General features: G+C 40.1%; 1 protein-coding gene across 1 annotated transcript in view; it reads left to right on the forward strand.

Moving 5' to 3' along the window:
- The window catches only part of p3h2 (prolyl 3-hydroxylase 2), a 60,344-nt gene that overhangs the window by 27,463 nt on the left and 10,160 nt on the right, over nucleotides 1-22,721 (forward strand). The window contains exons 2-3 of the mRNA XM_080033398.1: nucleotides 17,663-17,815; nucleotides 19,008-19,197. Of these exons, the coding sequence (XP_079889524.1) occupies nucleotides 17,663-17,815; nucleotides 19,008-19,197 (343 nt within the window). The remainder of the gene's footprint in view (nucleotides 1-17,662; nucleotides 17,816-19,007; nucleotides 19,198-22,721) is intronic.

Consider the following 22,721-nt stretch of genomic DNA (forward strand, 5'->3'; position numbering starts at 1 on the left):
TAGTCACTACACACTAAAACTGGTGAAAAACGTGTTATATCCCTGTGCTTTAACTCGCATGCAAGTGACGGGACCTCACCAGGGGTGCCTAGCCTCCTTACAGTTTGGCACCCAGCTCCAGCCTAAAGCAAAATAACTATTAAAACATCAATCAAAAACAACAATTAACCCCCAGTTGGTTCAATAAACACTCAAAAAGAAAGACAAACAACTAAATACTAAACTAAGGCAAAACAGCAGCAAGTGAACCTACAACATGGAGGAAAATAAAGTTAACTTTGGCTCACTATGCTGCATACTTGAATCAATTAGTGTGGCCTACAAACTACTCACCACCACGGGTTTGGGGGTAAGCATGAAATTCACTCGGTCACAGGGGGGCTATCCTAAAGATGGTCACCAGCCACAGCAGAGACAACACCATACTGGCACAAGACACCTGCTTTATATACAGGGCTTGATTAGGGGACTGGGCCATTTGCAGGCTGTGTTCAAGAGCACTAGGTTCAATACTGATTAGAAATGCTTCTACATTGCTACATTAGCATTTAACTCAAGACACTGCTGTGGTAAATGACAGCCCCACTGAGCCGCCAGCTGTAAACTCTTGTCTTTCCCGCACTACTCTAGAAATATTTTCATTGTTTTAAGTGCCTGAAATTGTGTTTGTTTAATACCAGTTATAGCAACTCACTTAATGTTCTTTTGGCTGACTCCTGTGCCTCAAGCTGATGGCCCAGCCAAGCTTCCACTGTTGCCAATATCATAAACCATTGTTTCTTTTGAATAACACTGTGTTGGGTGGTGCTGACAAACTCCAGTTTGAGTGGTCAAATGCCAGTTGCACAAAGGCGTTAAACAGTTAGATGTCTGTACAGCTTCTGACGTGTTGGTCAGATTAGAGAAAACCTATAGAATTTGTGGGTTTTAACAGTTCTTTCTCCATAGTATGTATCTATTCGACATGTATTTATCAAATTTTTTTCCATCTATTTTTGATTATTTTGAGTATTTATGTACCTTGTCTGTCTCCTTAATTTCTAGAGTTTATTTGTTAGCCTGAATATGATTTTATTGTGATTATTGATAGGGGTGGACCTCTGTATAAGCCCATTGGGCTTCGTTCCCTCTTTGCACCATTAATTGTTAATGTGTGCTAAATAAATAAACTAAACTAAACTAGTATATTAGATTATTTGCAAAAAGTGGGAAGTGATTATTCTCTTCTTCCACAGTGATTTCCTCTGACAGTAGCTTCAGGTGCTTGTGTAAGTATGTTGTAGGCTGTTGGAAAATCTTTTTAGAATATATATATATATATATACTGTATATATATTGTGTTTTGTTTTGCCTTTGGGATTTATGGCCACTGAGAAAAACAACTATAAAAAAATCCCAATTTATGGAGAAATCTCTTCTCCTTTTTTCTCGTTCTATCTTAACTTCAAAACAAATTCCTTCATGGTCTTACTGATTAAACTGCAAATTGTTGAGTCTACGATATAAAGTACATCTCGTTAATGTTGTCATTCGCATCACGACAGACAGACAGACACACAGACAGACACACAGACCCTCAGTGTGTGGCCACTCAGGATTTGGTACAACAGGAAATAGAATATAAACAATGTTATCAACACAAGCAAATAGTGTGAGATTGTAAACAGACTGCCCACATCTAGGGTCTTTCTAACGATCACACTGTGGATAAATCAAAGATGGATTTAGTTGCAGTGGCTTATGAGAGCTCAGTTTTCCAAAATAGCCCCAATTGTAGACAAATAGTTTTACTCTTTCTTTAATTAGGAATGTAATAAAAAAACAAATGGAATCAACTGGGGTCAATTGGTTTCCATTAGCCTACACCCACATTGGTAGTAGTCTTTATTGTACCTCTCACAGTGGAGGGTTGTAACAAAGAACAATGGATGGCAGAAGTAAAGTGAAAGCAGCTTTTCATAATAAGGTATGGAAATCCTTGCTGGAGCCATATACAAGGTCTCAAGGGGGAAAACACATGGAGCGTATTATTGCCGGGTCTGAATTTATGATTGTAGGAGATTAGCATGGCTCTGGTATTGCATGCTTTCATTCCAGGGTAAGATATTTACTACAGTGTCCTCTGATTCTGTATTTGTGGTGTAACTTTTACATAAAGTGCTGCATGTGCTTGACCAACGACTCTGAAGTTGCAGCTGTAAAAGATGAGCCAGCAGCATCACTGAAATTACAGGCAGGATCTAACTCCTCACTGTTTTATTCACGTTATACAAAACCACAGCCTAGATTACAGGAGGCAGACATCCCCTGCCCTATTATCAGCACAGCACACACAGTCTCTTTTATGAAGCAAGGCAGGACCGGGCTGTACAACACTGTCACTACCCACCCTTTAACCATATAATGGGCCTGGTGTGGCTTTTTATGTATTCACTTTTACAGTACAGATTTCCAGACGGTAAAGTAAAACCTTCAAGAGGACCAAAGGACAGTTCTTAGCTGAGTTTTCCACAGGGAAGTTTCAGGATATTAGGGCCTTTTTTATTGTCTTTTATCCTGACACAGGTTCTTACAGGCACATTGGCTACTATCACATTTTTCTAGCATTTGTCTGTGGTGGACAAATTAGTGAGGGGCACATCAATGCTGCTTGACAAGATTCTACAGCTGTGCTTCTATCTCTGTGGGGCTGTAGGCCTACTTACTTACACCCAGTGGTGCTATGAGGTAACGCTAACTCTTCCATTACAACATGCTCATTATCACAATGCTAACGTGTTAAGCAGATATGTTTAACATCCTAGCATTTACTAATTGACACTAAGCCCAAAGTGCCAGAAGAGGATCATCATCAGGAATGTTATCAGTTGTACTTAGTATTTAGTCATACACAAAAGTTTTGGACAAATGAAAATTCTGACCTGATTACCGGAGGAAAAGTCAGGAATGTATGCATCTTCCAAAAGTATAAACAACATTATACATTTAAACTAAATTTGTTCTTGTCTTTGCATTATCTTTGGTATTTTCGTTCTTCTTTCTGTTCATATTTTAAAATTAAAAGACTCTATGCCAATTGAAGTGATGATTCCGGAAGTCACTTTATTGGTCCTTATCTGTTGGTGTATTAGACTGTCCCTATCTGTCGGGTGATTTGGCTGTATTAGCCTCCAGTCTCCTGTGTGTCTTGTCTGAACACCGGGGCACCTCCGTTACTGCTTGAGAATGTGAGGTATGGCAGTTCCTGGGAAGTCTCACCACTAAGTCATCAGCCTTGCACCCACACGACCTCTGACCATAGCAGTGTCCAGCCGCCCACACAACCAGTAACATCAAAGACAAAGGCAGAGGGTGGGATCCATGTATGTGCAGAGGGTTTAGACGTAGACAGGAAGCCGTGGACAGGCACAGACTTGCTTACTTAGGCTATTTCTTTTACACAATACTTGATTATCCCCGTAGTCTTAAAAGGTAGAGAACACAAGACTTCTCTGGAAAGCAAACAGAACACAAACTGATCTCGAACACGCACACACACACACACACACACACACACACACACACACACAGACTTGAGTCGAAAAAAAACTCAGATCCGATTGGATCTTAGAAAAGTGTGAGTGCGCCTTTGTGAATGTGAATGTACTGGGAGTGAATTCCAGTCAGCGTGCTGTGTGTCAAGAATGCTAGATTTGTGTTATGTGACAGCAGCAGAAGGAACATGTCATGTTATGAAGGGAGTACAAATCACTTCAAGAGGCCTTTGAAGAGATTTGCCTTCATCACTCTGTGGGTGGTTCATAATTACATCCACCAATTAAGCTCAAAACAAGGTCCCATTATTTGAAGGCAAGAAATGGAAAGCAGTAATGAACTGATTGGCTGTTGAGTGATGGACAGGACTTTGTTTAGAGTTTGAGGGTGATGGTGTGCATCATCATGCAAAGACCTCGTCATTATTTAATGTCCGAAAGAGGATTGATGACTAATTCATAGCCCTCATATTTCAAAATAGACTTTGCAAAGTGCCTCATAATTGAGGATGAAATGAAAAGAGAATTAACACCGGGCAAGATGGCTTCAATTAAAAAGCATGAAAAAATGCTGCACTCGTAAGTCATTTATTAAAATAAATAAAGTTAATAAATGTACCTTGTCTATGAAAATGGCAAACCACCTAAAGAAACAATCTTTAATTATAAAATTATATCACTACCTTGTATTTCTTCTCCACCTTTTCACCCACATCTGGCTTGTACGCCTGGTCTTGAAGTATGTGTGAGGTGCGCACATTCTCACCACAAGTTCTTCTGTTATACATACCAGTTAATGTGTGGGAAAATGGTACATGCAAGGTTTTTGTAAGTACCCATCTGGCCCCAGTTGAGCATTTGAGATATAATACCAAGTTGTCTGATTCTGTATTAACATATCAGGTAACACTTTACAATAAGGGTACATTAATTAACTGTTAGTTAATGCTTAATTAAATCTTAATAGGCATTTACTAAGCATTACCTAACTGTTAATACATGCTTAGTAAATGCTTAATAAACATAAACTAAGCATTTACTAACTGTTATGTTTAGTTGATGCTTAACTAAGCATTAGTTAACAAAGCATTAACTAACCGTTAAAACTAAGCATTAACACTCACTTTATGCTTAATAGGCATTAACTATGCATTAACTAACCATTAATAGCATTAACTAACAGTTAATTGATGTACCCTTATTGTAAAGTGTAACCACATATCAAGTGGGGTGGGTTTTTGAAAAGAACCTTGAGAGTGCAGGCATCAACGCTAAACTAACGTGGACTGATGCTGAGTGTGGCCTTGTTCTTGTTCTTGTTCTTGTTCTTATTCTTGTTCTTCTTCTTATTATTTCTTCCACCCGCGGAGGCGGGGCTGGTGGTCGGCGCCGAGGGGGGGGCCCGTACTTTTAAAATCTCTGCGGGATTTTCTAGTTTTATTTTATTTTTTTCTTTGTGTGTTATCTTCCCCCTGCAACTAAGCGACCAATGACCTTGCTGGTTGACTAATGTTTGGTCTCCTGTAAGAGGGTAGCCCTACCTCTTACACATGCAAACAAATCTACAGGTTTGGGTTTAAAAAAAATAAAAAAAGGTCAGATGAAAGTGTGTGTTGACTGTGGCAGTGTAGACGGGAGTTCTTCATAGCACTCCAGAGAATGTGGGGACTTCTCAGCTTTTTTCTCCCGGCACATCCACTAAGATTTATTCTGTATAATTGCATTTTGTAGAGAGTGAATGCTGACTGTTAAAATGGGCTTACAATAACTTTGAGTTATCGTTGCTGTCACATGCACACTTTCTGTGCCAAGCTCCCCCAGCAGGGAATGCAAAAGTGTGTGCCTGGGTGTGAGGGTTTGGTGCAAACCTCTTAACAGTTGGACCTTAAATCATTTATCGGTTCTTAGTTGGGTTTCCAACTATGTCAAGAATTTTTTCTATCAACAATAACAGTTCAAACCTGTCAGTGTAATTTGCATCCAACACTTTGTTCTTACTTTATATCAATGTTTTATATACTTTCCTAAATAACATTTCTGAATTTACTAGTCCCAGATGTATGTGATGCCACGACAGGCCAGTCTTAAATAAGCTGTTAGACTTGCTCTGTAATACTTTTTTTTTTCCAAACTGCTGATGGAAGCCTACTTCCTCATCTGCAAAAAAAATAAGCTTATATCCAGCAGTCCAGATTCAATCAGTGGAGAATATTTAAAGAAAAGTATGCAGCTGGCTGTAGGAATATAGGAGAACCATTAAATTAAAAAGAACAATCAAGTGGTGCAGCGAAAAAGCCGTTTTGCCTCCCGCTGAGTGTTTACATGACCAACCAGTGTCTTTATTTTATTTTGGCCTCCCCTTTTCCCCTTCTCAGCCTCTGGACAGCACTAAGCTCCCACCTCTTCTCCCATAAAGTCTGACTGTTAAACCCCAGAGGGAGCATATCCTGGATCCAGTTGCATCCTCTCTAGCGGTGGTCTAACTTTTGTAATTCCAGGGGAGGTTATGAAAGGGAAAGGAAAGACACTCGTTGTAAAGTCAACACTATCTTATCCATCATGGGGGCGATGAGGTTTATTTTGTGGGGCAGGGACTCTTTACAGGAGACCATTCTATCTCTGAAAACTTCAGCTGGCTCCACATGACGCTGCAGGTCTGAGAGAGGCTTCATATAATTGTCTACTGGTCTTTCCAGTCGTCATTTTAGCCCTCATGCTCTACTTTAGATCTGGGTAGCTTAGTCTCAGCTCGCATACCCCCAGCTGCTTTAGAATGAGATTTTTTTGCATACTTTCTTGTTAATTTCTTGACCTCCTCCGATCAATTTTCTGTAGTGTGCCTGGGGAGGTTTTCCTTTTTCCAGGGCTGAGGGGCTGTTTTGATTGATGGGCGTTTTTCTTTTGTGATCAAACATTGGACAGGACTGCTGTGCCGTTGTTTTTTGCCTCCCAGAAAAAGGTGTATCCATGACCTCATCGGAAAACGAGGCTGAACCACATTTGAAGTTTGAACCAGGAACTTCTCCTTCAGGGCACTTGAACCTTTCATACTCTAATCTGGGGGAAAATCTTCTGACACTCAACAGTTAAAGTGTTTTAGAGGAGGTTTCTGTCACAGTAGCCATCTCGCTCATCTTCAACTATTGTACAGTATATCCTGATTAACATTTTTTAGTGACATGGGAAGTCTCTTCCCGGCAAAAACAATTTGTTTGTGTAGATTTGAGTCAAGCACATGTTTGATGGCTTCCAATTATTTCCTAATTATAACCCCCCCCCCCCTTAAAGTTTTTACTTACAGTACTAGTGATACTTGTGTCCGTCATTGGTTCTCAGCTGTATTTCAGTCAGCAAAGCCCCCCTCAGTTGCCCAACCAGAGCGGTTTTGCAATGCCCTTTGTCTTTTAAAAGCTGCTCATTGCTATATCACTAGATTCATTTCAACATGAAGAAATATATTTTATATTTCTCAGGGGTATGTGGGGGCCTGAGGCTTAGAGCTGAGTTGCTGGATGAATGCAGGCATTGTCTGCTAGGGCATACATACTCACTGCCTCACACAGTTGTGTGCGCACACACACACACACACTTACACATGGTTCACCATAGCGTCCTCCTTTGTGCTTTCCCAAAGACCCTGTTGTGGTTGAATGTTACACTTGTCTACTTTAGATTTACTGTAACACTTTAACACCAAATCGTGCTCACCTTTTTTTATGTTTTCAGCCCTTTATGCGCACATGGAAAATCTGAGAGGTCCCACGCTCATGTGAGAGGGTTACCTTTGACCCTTCTGTCCTTGAGTGGCGTGCCCATAAATGTTTCCTTCAAGTGTGCTGTTTCACATAATGTTCCACTAAAATGGGGAGTCCCTTCATCTCCAGTGCTTTCTGGGGAAATAAAGTGCAAGGTCTATAACATTTCTGAAGTGGTTTGGTCTCATGTTAAGATCCTCTGAGCTAGTGGTGATGTCTGAATGTTGAATGAACAGTTGACAAGATGGGCAACAACAGATTAAGTGCCTGAAGTGACAGAAAATTTACAAAATGTATGCCCATGCTGAGATGGCAGAGGAAGAGGCTGACTTGCTTGTACCTGTGGTATCCCATGTGTGGGCTCCGGTTTCAGCCTGTATACACCTTCGCTACACACACACCACATCCTCAACCAAAGGCAAAGTTGGAGACAAAACACAACCGTGTCACACATTTAGGATTTCTGGGACCGGTCAGTGTGTTTTTCCAGTCTTGGGGGGGAAAAAGGCACCTTTATTGAAATGGAAAGTGGTGGAGTGTGAAATCAAGGGGATTTCAGTGTAAAAATAAGACGTCAGCTTACCAGACCTGTTTTTAGAAGTTCCTGTGAGAAAGGGTTGTGTGTGTCTACTGTATTTTGGGCAGGACGGAACGTGAGAGAGTTGTTGGGAGGAGGCCATGGGAGGCGGCAAGGGAGGAGGAAGACATTTTAGGTGATTTTCCACCCCATCTGCACTAGTTAAAACATACACACCTTGTGTTTTTGAGGTTTCCACACAAAGCTGGCCTTGTGTGTCCTGAAACTGCCCAGGAAGCGAGATCATACATGGGAAAGAGTGTGATGGTTGACTTAGGATACAGTAGCTGGTGTGGTGTCAGGTGGCCTCAGGATAGCTTAGAGTAAAAGGTTGTGTAGTCTCTCACCATTGACTCCCACACAGCTTAACTGGGCTGTCACTGGAGGTGGAGAGGATAATGGAAGCAGTCATTTCTCCATAACAGCCAAAATGATGTCAGCCCCAACTACGGATGTCCAACCACCATCTCAACTCAAGTTTCCTGATCCAGATTAGCTCCTAATGAACGTGGACTGTGTTTTGATAACAAATAGATCATGAGCGCCATTTCCACATTCTGGGTTCCCTATGAGTTCAGGCCACTGTGGTCAAGTATTTTTCACAAAAATGTTCCCGCTAATTGAAGCCAGCAGCTTCAGAGTTCAGGCACGCAACTCCAAGCCAAAGTTAAGGTTTGCTCCTGTGTGCAATGGCTTTCATTCTGTTCTGCCTCTGTTTTCTTTTCGATGTACAGTCTCGGCACTTTCTGGAATTTTTTTTGAGAGCCGGTGAAGGAAGGAGCACGTCATGTCTCCTGTGTCTTCAGGGGGCAATGAAAGAGGCTTTTTAGCAAGGACAGCATTGGGGCTTTTTCAGGCTTTCCTTTCACATGACCTTTATGGGATGGACACATGCTGGCCCAGGGTGGGGTGAGGACACACAGAAAGAGACCACTGTGCAAGCTGTTTGCAGGAACAGACAGAGGAGAGAAAGAGGGGTGGTGTTATGGGGAGGGCAAGGAAGAGAGGGAAGGAGGACATCAAGGTAGACAACTTTCACAGATGACATCACCACATCAAGGGGAAAAGCTCCCCTCACTTTTTTCTTTTTTACCACAGAATGTGCTTATAGTGTTAGCCCTGTTTCATGTAATGTACACCTTGACCGGCTGGCTGGTTTCCTGACTTATCCAGGCAGAAATCTGACTTACAGTCCAGATATTGTGTTATTTGAGTGAGCAGCAGAGCAAAAGCAAACCCTTGTCTGGTTCATTTAGCTGAGATTATCAAGGGACTAATTCACACCTTCACTCAGTGTACAGTGAATACATTATGTGTGGCCTGTGTGTACAGTAAGCATGCACTGAAGCAGGTTTTTGTAAATTAAAGCTTCCAAGGTTAAAGAAACGAGTGCATGATGGAGAGGTTGATTTATAGAGGGTGAAATGTTTTCCTGTCCAATTAGCATCACACATACGTCATGAGAGCAACCTTTGCTTCTGTGTATCCATGTGTGTTTGAGCTTGTGTGTGTGTCTGGTAGGATAGGCGGTCTACATATCCACAGCAGTGCATCTTCCAGTGTAAACTTAAAGAAACCGACTTAAGTTATTTTCCAGGCTTCCACGAATATCTGTAGTTCTTTGACTCGTCAATCAAAGTGGTCACTGCCGTTCACTGTTTGCCTTTGAAATGATTCAGGGTGGAAGGAAGTGGGGTGCTCGCCTCATGGGGAGGCAATCAGCCATTTAGACAAACGTTGCTATAGTGAGTTTCTCATGCCAGGAATTTGGGACAATGCTTCTACAACTATAACAGTCAATAAAAAGTCAGTGGGCGTATGCAACTTTCCTCGCCAGTCAAATGTAAAATCAATCCTTCTCCCATTTGTTTATGATTCACAAGTATTGTGAAATCTTCATTTTATTTCCAAACCGATGCTCTTATTCAATTATATTCAAGTGCCATATGTGTTTCTAAAGTTTGAAGCTTATTAATTGAATTGACCTCAGCAGTGCAAACCATGTGTATATTTTTTTTAAACAACACACCTGCACTCATAACTTGCTGCCGAACCAAACGCAGACAATTATGTTGTTTTTTGTATTACCTGTTTGGGAGATAAATGCCAAGTGAAAAATATCCTTCAAACCCTCCACCTCATCATACAAATATTAGCTTAGTTGCAGTAAACTTGCTATTGGTGTGGTCTGACAAAAAAAATTAATACATAAATAAATATTTCTCATATTGAATCGCTCCCTGGATAGGTATGAACCCACTCAGTGCTCCTCAGACAGACAGCTGTAGTGTTTAGGGCCCAGCTGTGCAGAGAAGATGTCTGTCCTTGTGTTTATAAGTCCATAGTTTCAGCAGTAGATTGTTCAAAGCTGCTGGCAGTTAATAAAGTCTGTCCACTTTTCAATATGGATGATAGTTCCACTTAAACCTGATTTAAGGACACGCTTGATTTTCTTTTCATCCCCATTCCTCCGAGAGTTTACACAAACTAAGGAAAAAAAAAGTTTTTGTTTGTGTTACAAAAGAGAGCCTATCGTCCGAAAATCATATTTTTCAATGGGTTGTTTATGGCTGATGACATGGAAGCACATCTCCCCAGCATCCCCTGCAGTGATGATTAGGTTTGTATTGGATATTGTCTGTGACAGATCCTCAGAAGTACATTCCTAAACAGCTGTATCACATGGACCTTGCCAAAGCAGACGTCCTTATTCTCCCTCACTGGCCTTGAAACCATTATTGGCAGTATAAGGAAGGACTGTTATCACGCTCGCAGATGTTTCTACTGAAATCCGTGCGAATCGATGCAAAGTGGTGTGAGGCCATACTGTACTGTAGGTAGCCAGTAATGATTTAATGCACCTTTCTAGGATGGGTCAGTCAAGGTTGTAGGTGCAATTAGTGCTCAAGTCGAGTTTAAACTGGAAAAGGTGTTAGTCTCTTGTTACAGATAGTCCAATTTGAGTAATAGGCTAAGTAAATGTTTAAAGCTACCAGATGCCAAACCTCAGATGTTATACTTTGTTTTTCTGATCATGAAGTAAACCGTAGATAAATATTTTTCACTTAACAACTAATTTAACAGGAAAATGCCCTTTGCATTGACTGACTTTGATACTGTCAATGCGATAGATAGCCTCATTGAAGTGAATCAGGGGGCTATGCTTTTTCACATAATGCTTATGTTCGCTTGAATAGCCTTAAAATAGCCTGGGCCTACCAGACCACCGTATTTCATTTCATTTGTACAGAACGTCTGGAATCACTGAATTGACCAATGTTACCTCACTTGAAGGCGGGTGTCTGTTGAAGTTTAAAACTATTGGATCTGCCCAGTGCCACTCTGGATCTGCCGACCAATCGCATAATGTTTGGTCGTGACTCGTGACTTATGCCATGAGCTGGCTTCTGACTACTATTGCAAGCCGATTTAACATAAATTCGCTTGACTGGATATGTGTTGCAGATTTCTGTAATTCAGTTTCGCCTAATCAAAAAGAACATTTTGGATATCCACAACTATATTCTTCCTATCCACAACTATCATTTCATACCCACAAAGACATTCCGCCTAGGAGAAATGACATCACTTTTGCCATTCATGTCTATGGGGTTTCTCATTACAGATATCTACAATTCAGTTGCGGATATCCACTATGTGAATTACGGATATCTGCAACTGAATTGTAGATATCTGTAATTCCAGTTTGAGATATCTACAATTTGATTTTGACTAGTCATAATTCCAGTTCAAGATATCTTATGTTCCTTTTATATACATGTTCCTTTTCAGATATCTTAAATTAAGTTTTGACATGGCGAAATGACATTGTAGATATCTCTAACTGGAGTTAGGGATAGTCATAATTTAATTGTAGATATTTATAATCAAGTTATAGATATCTTGAAATGAGTTTTAATTACAGATATCTAAAATTGTAGATATCTGTAACTTTCATTCCGCCTAGTCAAAATGTAATTACAGATATCTTGAATAACAGTTTTGACTAGGTGAAATGACGGCAGCCGGAATTGTCATTTATCATCTAAATTTGACTATCCGGGATTACATGATAGGTCTCTACAATTCAGTTGCAGATATCCGTAATGCACATAGTGGATATCTGCAACTGAATTGTAGATATCTGTAATGATAAACCCCATAGACATGAATGGCAAACGTGACGTAATTTCTCCTAGGCAGAACTTGAGGCAGGAGTTTACTCAAAACTACAGTATATACCTGGTATGACATGTCGTCCAGGCGTGTGGAAAGGGAAACGTTTTCAAAGCTGTTCTGAATGACCATAGTGTTAAGGCCTGGAGGGTTTACAGCACATATTTTACTCTTTCCTGGATGGCATTTATAGTGCTGTACTCAGACGGACATAAAAAAGTGACTGTTCCAGGTTCGTTTGAGGCATTGGGATATGTGCTTTTTGTCACAACATAACCTCTGCGTCTGTGGCGCCAGCCCAAGTGTATTTACATACCTGGGAATCAAGCAGAAGGCTCAGTGGAGAAAGCCATGCAAATGTAAGTTTGCCTTGGCACTCTTTGATGCCCACATCAAGAACACTTCTCTCAGAGTGGCAGGGCGGTCCAGCAGCTCTAACACAGGTTGCTCTTTAGTGAAGAGGGCAAACTTAGGACTCAAACTGAGTGATATTATTCACCTCCACAGGTGCTCCTTTGAAATTCATGTGAGAGGAAAATTGTACTCATGTGGTACAAGATGAACACCTCTGAACTTCAAAGATTTGCTCTTTAAGTGTGGTTGTATCTTTAATAATCTTGACAGTGTAATGTCAGAATTAACTGAAAGTGTTCACATTATTCAATATATTTCTGTTTTGTAGTGCTGGTTTCTGTATTTGGAGAAAAGGGGCTTGCAGGTTGAATCAAATTGTAACTTCTTGCGTCCCATTAATTTAATCAGAACTGTGCGATTATCTCGTAGGGTAATTTTTTGTATGTAACACTCAGGCCATTTTGAACAATGGACCAAAGTGCACAAATTATTTTTAAAAATTTTAAAACACGTTTTCATTAATGTGATGAGATACCACAATTTGTTTTTTTCATTGAGCCAGAAACAGACATTCCTGCCAGATTGTCTTAACCACAAAATGTCTCAATTTATTTTTTCAAATTTTTTTCATTCCGGAGGGACGAGGATTAAAGAAGGCAAAAGCATGGACTTTTTGGATTAAAGAAGGCAATAGCATGGACTTTGAACTAAAGGGATTTAAACTGGTTTGTGTCAAAATATAAGGTTTGAAATCGTAAATACAATGTGCTCTGCTATTGATAACCTAATGGAATGTGTGACTATTGAAATTCAAATGAAAGATAAATGTTAATTATCAGCTGTGTGTTCAGAAGAACACCCGATTCAAAAATGGAAGACTTTCTCTGACTGAATAATTTGTAAATACACTGCATGTTATGGGACTGTAGCCGAGGTCAGCAGACACACTGACTGTTTTGAATACTTTTGCAGATGTGTTTAGGCTACTAGAGAAGAAATGGACAAGGCCATATCACTATCTGCATTGTCACAGGCAGAGAGGAAAATAGAGACCTAAAATGATCTGTGTATTAGAATGAATCTTCTTAAAAAGAAAAGAAAAAAAAAATTCTTACTGTAGTAGCTGTGTATCTGTGTATCTGAATCTTATGGCAGTGGGGGCGGGACCCGATACGCCTTTGGCTTCTCCTGCTTCCCTTCGGACGATAACACAAAGTAATATGTATGAATATGCAATGAGAAAATTATGTATTATGTGTAATTGTCCGGAATAATAATAATAAATAAAACATTTATTGATTTCATTTACTGTATAATGTCCACTCTGGAGATGTTCAGGTTTTCAAAGAAAATAACTTACCTTCTTGGCATCTATTGTTTTGTCCTCTGTGGAAGAAGAAGTAATTTTCATTTACCCGTGTGTGGTTGTATCTAGGCTGTATGTTTTTCCATTAGACTATTTCGTATCTCTCTTTAAACCTGTGATTGATTTCTGCTTTCTGTCAGCCTGAGGGGGTGTTTTAACCGATATATGAGCACGTGTTTTTAATTTAGAATATCCAAGCTTGCTCCAACTATTTTGGATTTTTGACAGTTTGATGCAGTACCCAGTCTCTCAGAAATCTTCCATATTGAATTGTCTGTCTCCATGAAATAGTATTGAAGATCTTGTAGGTGTGGGCTCAAGTTCTGTTAAATAAGACTGTAAATCTGCATACACTGGAACACACTGTAGATCTGATCTTTTTTTCTCTTCAAATAACTAAAACGTTATTTCACCACGTGGCTTCACTATATTTCTGCATCTCTTAGAAATGTTGCCCAAGGATTGATTATAGGGAAACATTCAGTGGGGCTTCCCCAGGTTTTTTACGACGTCTGGTCTTGGGACAATAGATCTGGCAGTGGCTGATCACAGCTGTGTTTGTGCTGAGAGGGTGTAGTGGAGAAATCCCCCCTTCTTCCAGTTAACCCAGAGTCTGAGCCAGGTTGTCCCAGAGGGTATGAGGTGCCAGAGAAGGTAGAGGCAGGTGACTGTTTCCTCTCACCCATTCCCTTCTTTGTTCACCACAGATGCTGAGATCTTTGGTGTTTAGTCTCAGGGATTCTGGAGAAAGAATATCAAAATATGAATATCAGATCCAGAATCAGCCAAGTGGACAATAGTGTCTTTAAGGAGGATGTTCTCCCTGAGTTATCTTGGGGCTACCTCGATAGGAATGCGGCAGCAGAGGACACATGATAGGGCTCGGTCGTGTGTCTGAGGTTGCGCCATCAGTTAGAGAAGGAAAAAATCTGCCCCCAGATACACTTTCCCAGATTTCATCAGTGTTGAATGCATTCCATGTTTTGCTGTGTGCTACAGTGTTGCAATTCAGTTTTTGGTTGTACTCAGGTTTCCTCAATGTGCAGTCCATTATTACTTTTCTCATAGATTTCAATCTCTTTCTCTCCTACGACAGCAGACAGACAGCAAATTGGTATAAATGTTGTGCATTTACTTTTGGCTGTGTGTGGAAGTGCAGTTACTTGTTCTGTACATTTTCTGTTGTCAATTTCTTGCTATATAATGAAATCAAGATCTCCAAGCCTGACAGCTACTGTAGCTGTACTATATAAATAAAGCATTTGGCAAGTTATCGTCAGGTTATTAAACTTTGGCCTTGCTCTTATTTAGTATAAGTTGTTCTTCAAGTATTACACAATTGACTATGTGTACTACTATAAGACCTAACTTGTGCCTCTCACCCATCGTAGCTCTCTTCCAAGTGATCTGACCAGGAATGCACTCAACGCCACCCCACTCTTTGGCCTTTCAGGTGTAACCAAGCCAACCATGTCCAGCTGGGCATTTTTCTTCTCCCGTCTCTTCTGTTCCCACATGAAAAAGGCCTGATTTTGTCCGACTTGACTCCCCAGTCAAGAATAACGGGTTGCTTGATGGGGAAAAATCATTTCTGCGTGGCTCAGTGCAGAAAAGGTCATTCTTGAATAACCTATACACAGTCTGATGACACTTTAAACCTGATGTTGTGACAAAAGTGTCTTTCCTGGCAAATATGAAACAGTGCTGGGTGGCGAAACAGGGGGGCTAGTATGTTGTGTTCTTGGCCGCTATACCAGACTTAACTTCTCAACTCTAGTGAAATAAGATGTTATACAAATAAGATAAATGCGATACTGTGGCTGAGTTCACGTTGCTTTAAGAGATATCAAACCCCTTCTTAAATGTTGTCTCCAACCTCGTCTGCTCTCACCTATCTATCCGTCTTTTATTTTCATCCCCTTCTTTCCTGCTTACCTCCACATTTTGATCTCTCTGTTTTAACTTTTAACCCAATTCAGTGAATTTCAAAAACACCATAACTACTTCACCTCTGCAACAAAGGTCAAAGGTCACATGCATCTTCAACTGTTGACTTACTTATTATGCTGGGGGTAAAATGGACCCGTGCGGTGAAGCCAACTTGATAAGGGCTATTTTGTAAGGTGGCTGTGTTGCTGTGAGAAGACAGATGAGAGAAACCATGTTGTGGCTTGAGCACGATTAGGATCTCATCTGATAAGGACCAGGCGCGTTCTCATATTCTTCCAAAACACTTTTTCAGTGATAAAAAGCATCTTAAAGACGTCTGGGATCTTCTTCTCTGCTCACAGCTTTGTGTTGTTGTTTTTCTGAGAGCAGAAACAGAACTTTTGTGGTTCACATATCTAGGATGTTCAAGGAAGTCATCTTAACTGATTCACTCTAATGTATGTATTTTGCAGCTATTGCACGGTGCGATGATCAAGTTCGGGAATGTAAACAACCCTCTTTCTTGCCAACTTAGTTTTCCTACTTGCAACCATGTACCGCCTTGATGCAACAACTGTAACAACAATCTTTTGCTTACACAGGACTGATAGAAACCTCAGAACAATGGCGAAGGCCACTCTGGGGATAAGTCCATTGATGTTCAGAATCAATCACACATACACACATACAAGGAATCTACTGTGGTCTGATGATGCACACAATAAACATAGAAATAAAATAAGTAAAGGCATGTCACAGAATAAAAATAGAAAATGTGTAATAATATTACATGTAGGGTGGGTGGGGATGAAAGTGTTAGTCAGTGGCAGCCCTGGAGCCTTGTTAATGAGGCTGACTGCAAACAGTGAGAAACTGTTATTGTGGCAATAATTAACAGATTCATTGATATATAGATTCTTAAAAAACAATGTAAAATCGAGCATCTACAGTAGCTTTTTGGTGTTGCTCAGTAACTAGACCATAACACACTCATCTGGGCTTCCTGTCCGTCAGTGCATATATTCAATACAACACATTTCCAATGAATTTCCATGCAGTGTTTAGATTAACTTTTGTTTGTGAAACCTCTTTAAAAATGTTCTATAAAGTATACAGTTTGTGAAATGTTCTTCTTCTGTTTGGATGAGTTTATCAGTCAGACAGCTGCAAACAGCTGTGTGTGACAGCTTTAATCTTTCCTTCTGTTTATCTTGAAGTAATTTATGGAGCACACTATATCAGTATCACTAACAAACACACAGTAACATAGTTTATTTGCAACTGAATGTGTTTATGATATAAAGTCTGCAACTATCAACAGTAAACTGCCTGTTTTTCCATTTGTTATACAGTCAATGGGGTTGATGTTATATAGATTTCTCAAGAAGAGGATGGGAGGTCTGTTGTGATTATTCCATTCTAATACTCCCAAACTCCATTGAGTTTGAGTTCATATGATTTGAGTGTGAGACTTCGTTCCTCCCATTAGCTGTAAGCATTGCTTCCCTATTAATCTGATTCACTTGGTCTTTTGAACAAAATTCAGAAATTCAGTCAGTCAGGTGGTGGGAACTGGAGGGAAGGTCTTAGGGCCTCTGGTGGCTTGGTGTGAGATGGGAGAGGGAAAGGGCTGGAGAGTGACGGAGAGAGAAAAACCATGACACTGGTATTTTGGCGAGTATTCTGTTATTATCCTGTGAGAGGAGAAGATTGTGCAGGTTGTCCGTCTGCTTTTGTTATCGTCAAACACCAGTTGTGTGCGTTCTGTTTCTGTTTAGCAAGAAATTGGAAAATCTAGTTTAACATATTTAAATTCTTACGGAAAACTGATTTAACAGATTATGGGATTGTGACCTATTCTGACTAATCTCAGAAAACATTCATCAACTGCACTAAATCAATGTGTGCCTTTTTAAAGCATAGGTTTTTTTTACAATAACACCTCTTTCTTTATTTTTTGGTTTCTTTGTAGTTGAAGCAGCCTGATAAGGCAGCAGCAGCGGCTCACACCTATTTCCAGGCCAATCCAGAACATGTGGAGATGGGTCAGAATCTGGAGCAGTACAAAGACCTGCAGGGCACTACGGAGGACCACTTTGTTGACCGAGAAGCCCGGCCTCACCAGGTAAGCTATAGGACACTTTTAATGTGTGAGTTGGATGTAAGTAGTGGTTAATATTTGGTTATTTCCTACTATGCTTTGCCTGTTTTCTTTCCATTCTTATTTCAATCCTGTTTGATGCTTCCGTCTGAGCCTGTTAAAAATAATCACTCTCACCGGTTGCCATTTAGCCTTCTTTTTCTATCCTGGGAAAAACGCTTTTTTCTACCTCACATCTTTCTTAAAGGGAAAAGAAGCCATTGCCACTGGATGAAGGGGCCTTTCTGTTAATGGCCCATGGAGTTTAATGACTAGAAACTAGTGGGTTAACTGCCGATTGTGGTGAAGCCCTGAATCCCGAATGACTTTTGGGTCCTTTTTCCCCCCTCTCTCCATTCCCTCTCTGTCTTTTTTCAAGACAAGCTTGTACATGCAAACTGTACCTAAACTAAACTTTTAAGCACAACTTATAACTTATGTTTTTGTGTCTCTGACACTACCATTTACTTACAATTGCTTAGCTCTGTACCCTGTCAGTAGATGGATATAGCAAACTGTGTGTGTGTGTGTGTGTGTGTGTGTGTGTGTGTGTGTGTGTGTGTGTGTGTGTGTGTGTGTGTGTGTGTGTGTGTGTGTGTGTGTGTGTGTGTGTGTGTGTGTGTGTGTGTGTGTGTGTGTGTGTGTGTGTGTGTGTGTGTGTGTGTGTGTGTGTGTGTGTGTGTGTGTGTGTGTGTGTGTGTGTGTGTGTGTGTGTGTGTGTGTGTGTGTGTGTGTGTGTGTGTGTGTGTGTGTGTGTGTGTGTGTTTGTGTGTTTTTTAAACCAGATTGTATTCTTTAACCTGTTGTTTGGATGAAGCTTCAATTCAATTCAAACTACTTTATAAATCCCAAGGGCAGCCTGTTTGCAATATTCAGCTAATTTTCTTTGGGAGCTTTAATCAATATTTATAAAAAAAATAAAAATATAAATATAAATAACTGATAGTGGGAATCCCCTCTACTTCTGTTTATTCCAAACAAATGATCAATGGTGTTACAATAAATTTGATATGCACCAAAGGACTGGTATTATATCCATATAATACCATATAAAAACGTCAAAGATAAATAATTCAATACACCAGCAAATCAGATCTCCGCTGAACACCAAGTGTCATGCATTCTCATCCTATCCTATTGGCCTCTCTCATAATGCTCCATCTCTTCTCCACCACAGCGCTCCTTCACGGCAGCAGTGAGTTTGTACGACAAAGGCGACTATGAAGGAGCCATCTCTCTGTTTGAGGACGCTCTGTTGGAGTACTATAAAGCCGACGTAGAGTGCCGGGTCCTGTGTCAACTGCCACAGAGGTTTGAGGGCCACGACCACCTCCGCTACCGTTACAGCCTCCAAGAACTCGTATCAGGTAAGAGTCGACTTCTGTAAAAAGTCTTACTTGAACAGAAAACGTTAATCTTTTTATTTTTTTTTACCTCAACTCACACAGAACATAATCCTAAATTGCACATGTCATGTAAGAAGAAGAAGCGGGGCATGAGTAAGAGTGAGTGGAAGAATAAGACAATTAATATTGTATTACAATCCGAGCAGGAAGCTGGACGTGATGTGGACGTCTCTTTTGTTGGTGAAATCTGATTTACAGAGCTTTGTTTATTCTGCACAAATTACCTTTTTGAAACTGTAACATTTTAATTGGAACCAGTAGTTTCTTGTTTAAATTGCCATTTTAATTGTTTAGTGCATCCACAACACAACATGTTGATCTTGAATAGATGTTGATAAGACAGCTGGCACAGATTTAAAACCCCATGCACATATAGTGACAAAATCAACAGTAACATGACTGAGTTTAAATCTTACCGTAGCATTAAAACATTATGTGTTTTTTTGTTTTATCATTTTTATGATGTGATAACTGATTAGACCACTCCCTGGATGTGGCAATGCATTGAAAAACCCTCTTGGACGTTTGTGTTTTCCGTTGGTTTGTAAACACCACTTGTGTTTAACTTTTAGACACTCAGCCCTCTGACAGTCAGGTCATAAATACTGTCTTGAGTTGATTCTGAAAAGTCTTGAAAGTACATTACAGTCTTGGATGAAAGGAACAAGTCTGTTTATTTGGCAAGGGGAGTATTTCATCAATTTATCATGATGGTTGCACCAACGTGCCCGACTTCAGTGCGTGGCACTGAACCCGAGCTAGGCTTTGTTGTGTTGACAGAGCCTTGGGAGGCTTAGACAAGTCAAACAACACCCTTCTCGCTCACTAGGTGATCAAATATCCCTGGGAGCAGATTGGCATTGGATGGTAGTTGGCACTGGGTAGAAGGGCAAATGTAGGGTAACAGCCAGGTTCCTAAAGCTATATCCCTTTTCATACTGTTGGCCATTGTTCGAAGGGAGTGGTGCAGCTCAATGAGTTCTTAAAATGTAAATGTGTTTAATTGTTTACATGTGTTTCTCCCTTGTTTGCATGTCATCTCTGTGAACCTCCACTTTTGAAGGAAAAAAAACACCCGTACACTCTCATACAGTAAATATTGAAATACTGGTTGTTAGTTACAGTCAGGTTGCAAATTATTTTATCAATATTTGTTCTCATATGTCGCCAAGCTTTTCCTGGAACTCCACATCTTGAAATATCCAGATTTGCATGTTTACATTTCAGTGCATTGGCTTGAATTTCTTGATGGTAAAAATGGGCGGATTAATTGATCGGAGCAGGGCACCAACAGCATAATGTGTAAAAAAAAAAAACATTTTCAGAACATAAGAATGGGACGTAAAGATTGGATCTGACTTTGTCCGACAAACCTCCATGAGTTTTTCATTGTAGTATGGTTCACTACAGCACTGTGGTTTCGGATTATTAAATTAGCTGGAAAACTGCTTGCAGAAAAGAAGAGTCACTCTTTAAAATCAAGTATACTCCCAATGTTTAGAGTTTACCGTTCGGTCTTTCTGATTATTGACATTACTTACATAGATAAAACCACATCTTACCACATTATGGCCCCCTGGGGTGTCACTAAACCCTTTTCATGATGCTGTTAAGATGTGTTAAGCCATGCTGTAGAGGACCCAGGGAGCATTTTTTTCATTCAAAATATAAACTTAAATTAGGCTTTTAGAGAGCGTTAATACCAATGTTTGCCTGTAAAGAGGTAAAAATCAGCTATATTATGGTTTAGAAAATAATCGGGAGAATGCAGAGTTCCTATTAATAGCTCTGCATAGGCCTGTTTTCTGTCCCTAAATGATACAGAGCACTTCAACGACAGAGGTCACTATAAGACAGTACCAGCTAAGCTCAGCAGCCACTGGAAGAAAGGAGCTTCTGCGTTGTTTTAACACCAAGTGTTAGTCATACAGTTTACTGAGCTTCATGAATACCAAGCACTAACCTCACATTTGATGTACTGTGTTTTATATATTATAATGTTTACAACATGGTGGGCAGCCAATAGGAGTCTGAGGGCATTAACTGTTTTCCTTTAAAGAATCGGGGCATATTTGATGTGGATGGATGAGTCTATCCGCCGCAAAACTCTTACACCACATCATCATTACACGAATACTCTGCTATGCACATACACACACATACATCATCTCTAGTTGGTGGCTGCTTTTGTGGCCTTTCTCTCTGGAAATCGAGGAGGGGTTATGTGCAGTAGCCGCACTTTAATTGCTGACAAGTGTACTTTTTTTATGTAAGGCCCGGTTGCATAAACACAGAAAAGTAAGCTAATTAGTTTTGGCCGAGATCTGTTTCACCTACGATCAGGGGGATTATTTTCCATGGCACTACATCATTGAGTCTATGATTACGGTGTTTATTTGCGGTACGATGTATATCCTATGTATTTTTGTGGTTTCATTTTCAAGAGGAAAATATTCTTGACCAAGAACATTTCACATACAGTATCTGCTCCTCGGAGATGCTTGAATAGATCGAAACAGACCGCTCTGCCTGTCCAAGGGTGAAGAAAGTAATGCTGCAGCTGCTCAAGAGTGACCTCATTGTACATTCACGCTCATAGCACACACACACACACACACACACACACACACACACACACACACACACACACACACACACACACACACACACACAAACACACAAAAGCATGCTGTCATCCACTGTACTGGCTTGCCATAAGGAAATGATACGTAGCACCCTGAGAAACCTGACTTGGCTCAACAAACAACACTATTCATCACCACCTGAGGGACAACAAAGGCATGAAAGCACGAACAGGGAACAAGGGAACAAGGGAAGTCAGTTGATCGACTTCACAGCAACTGGGAAGGACATGACGTTGGACTGGTTGTGTTTTGATTTGATATAGCTCATCAAGTCCAACTCATTCCAATGTTTTTTTTTCCCACAAAATATGTGTTCAGACGAATCCCAAGCAGACTCTCCACAAGATCTTGACAACAGGGAGCAAGAGACATTTTCAACCACCGAAGCTCTCCAAGAGCCATTTCCAACATCTGTTTTATGCACTGGTCTTATTCTCATTATTATTATACATTTTTTACTATATGATACACCCTCAATTTCAGTGGTTATGTATTTATTCTACATTTTAGTCCAATAAAACTTTACCAGATTATTGATGTAGCTTTGATCCACAGTGACATGTAGCGTGAGACTAATATCCCTTTTCCAACGACTTTGTATAATATACCTTATCGCCTAACAGGCTTGTCGAAAGAACTCACTGTAATGATTTTGTATCTGCTGTTTTTTTCCGATTTTTGCTTTTTATTTATATTTATTTATTTATTTTATTCTCTCTCTCTCTCTCTCTCTCTCTCTCTTGCTCTCTCGCTCTCGCTCTCTCTCTCTCTCTCTCTCTGAATCCCCAAAAGAGCTATACATAAAAAAAAATTAGTTTTCCTAAAAAAAAATGACTTTTT

Source organism: Ammodytes marinus, assembly GCF_949987685.1.
Source record: "Ammodytes marinus genome assembly, chromosome: 8".
Lineage (NCBI taxonomy): Eukaryota > Metazoa > Chordata > Actinopteri > Uranoscopiformes > Ammodytidae > Ammodytes > Ammodytes marinus.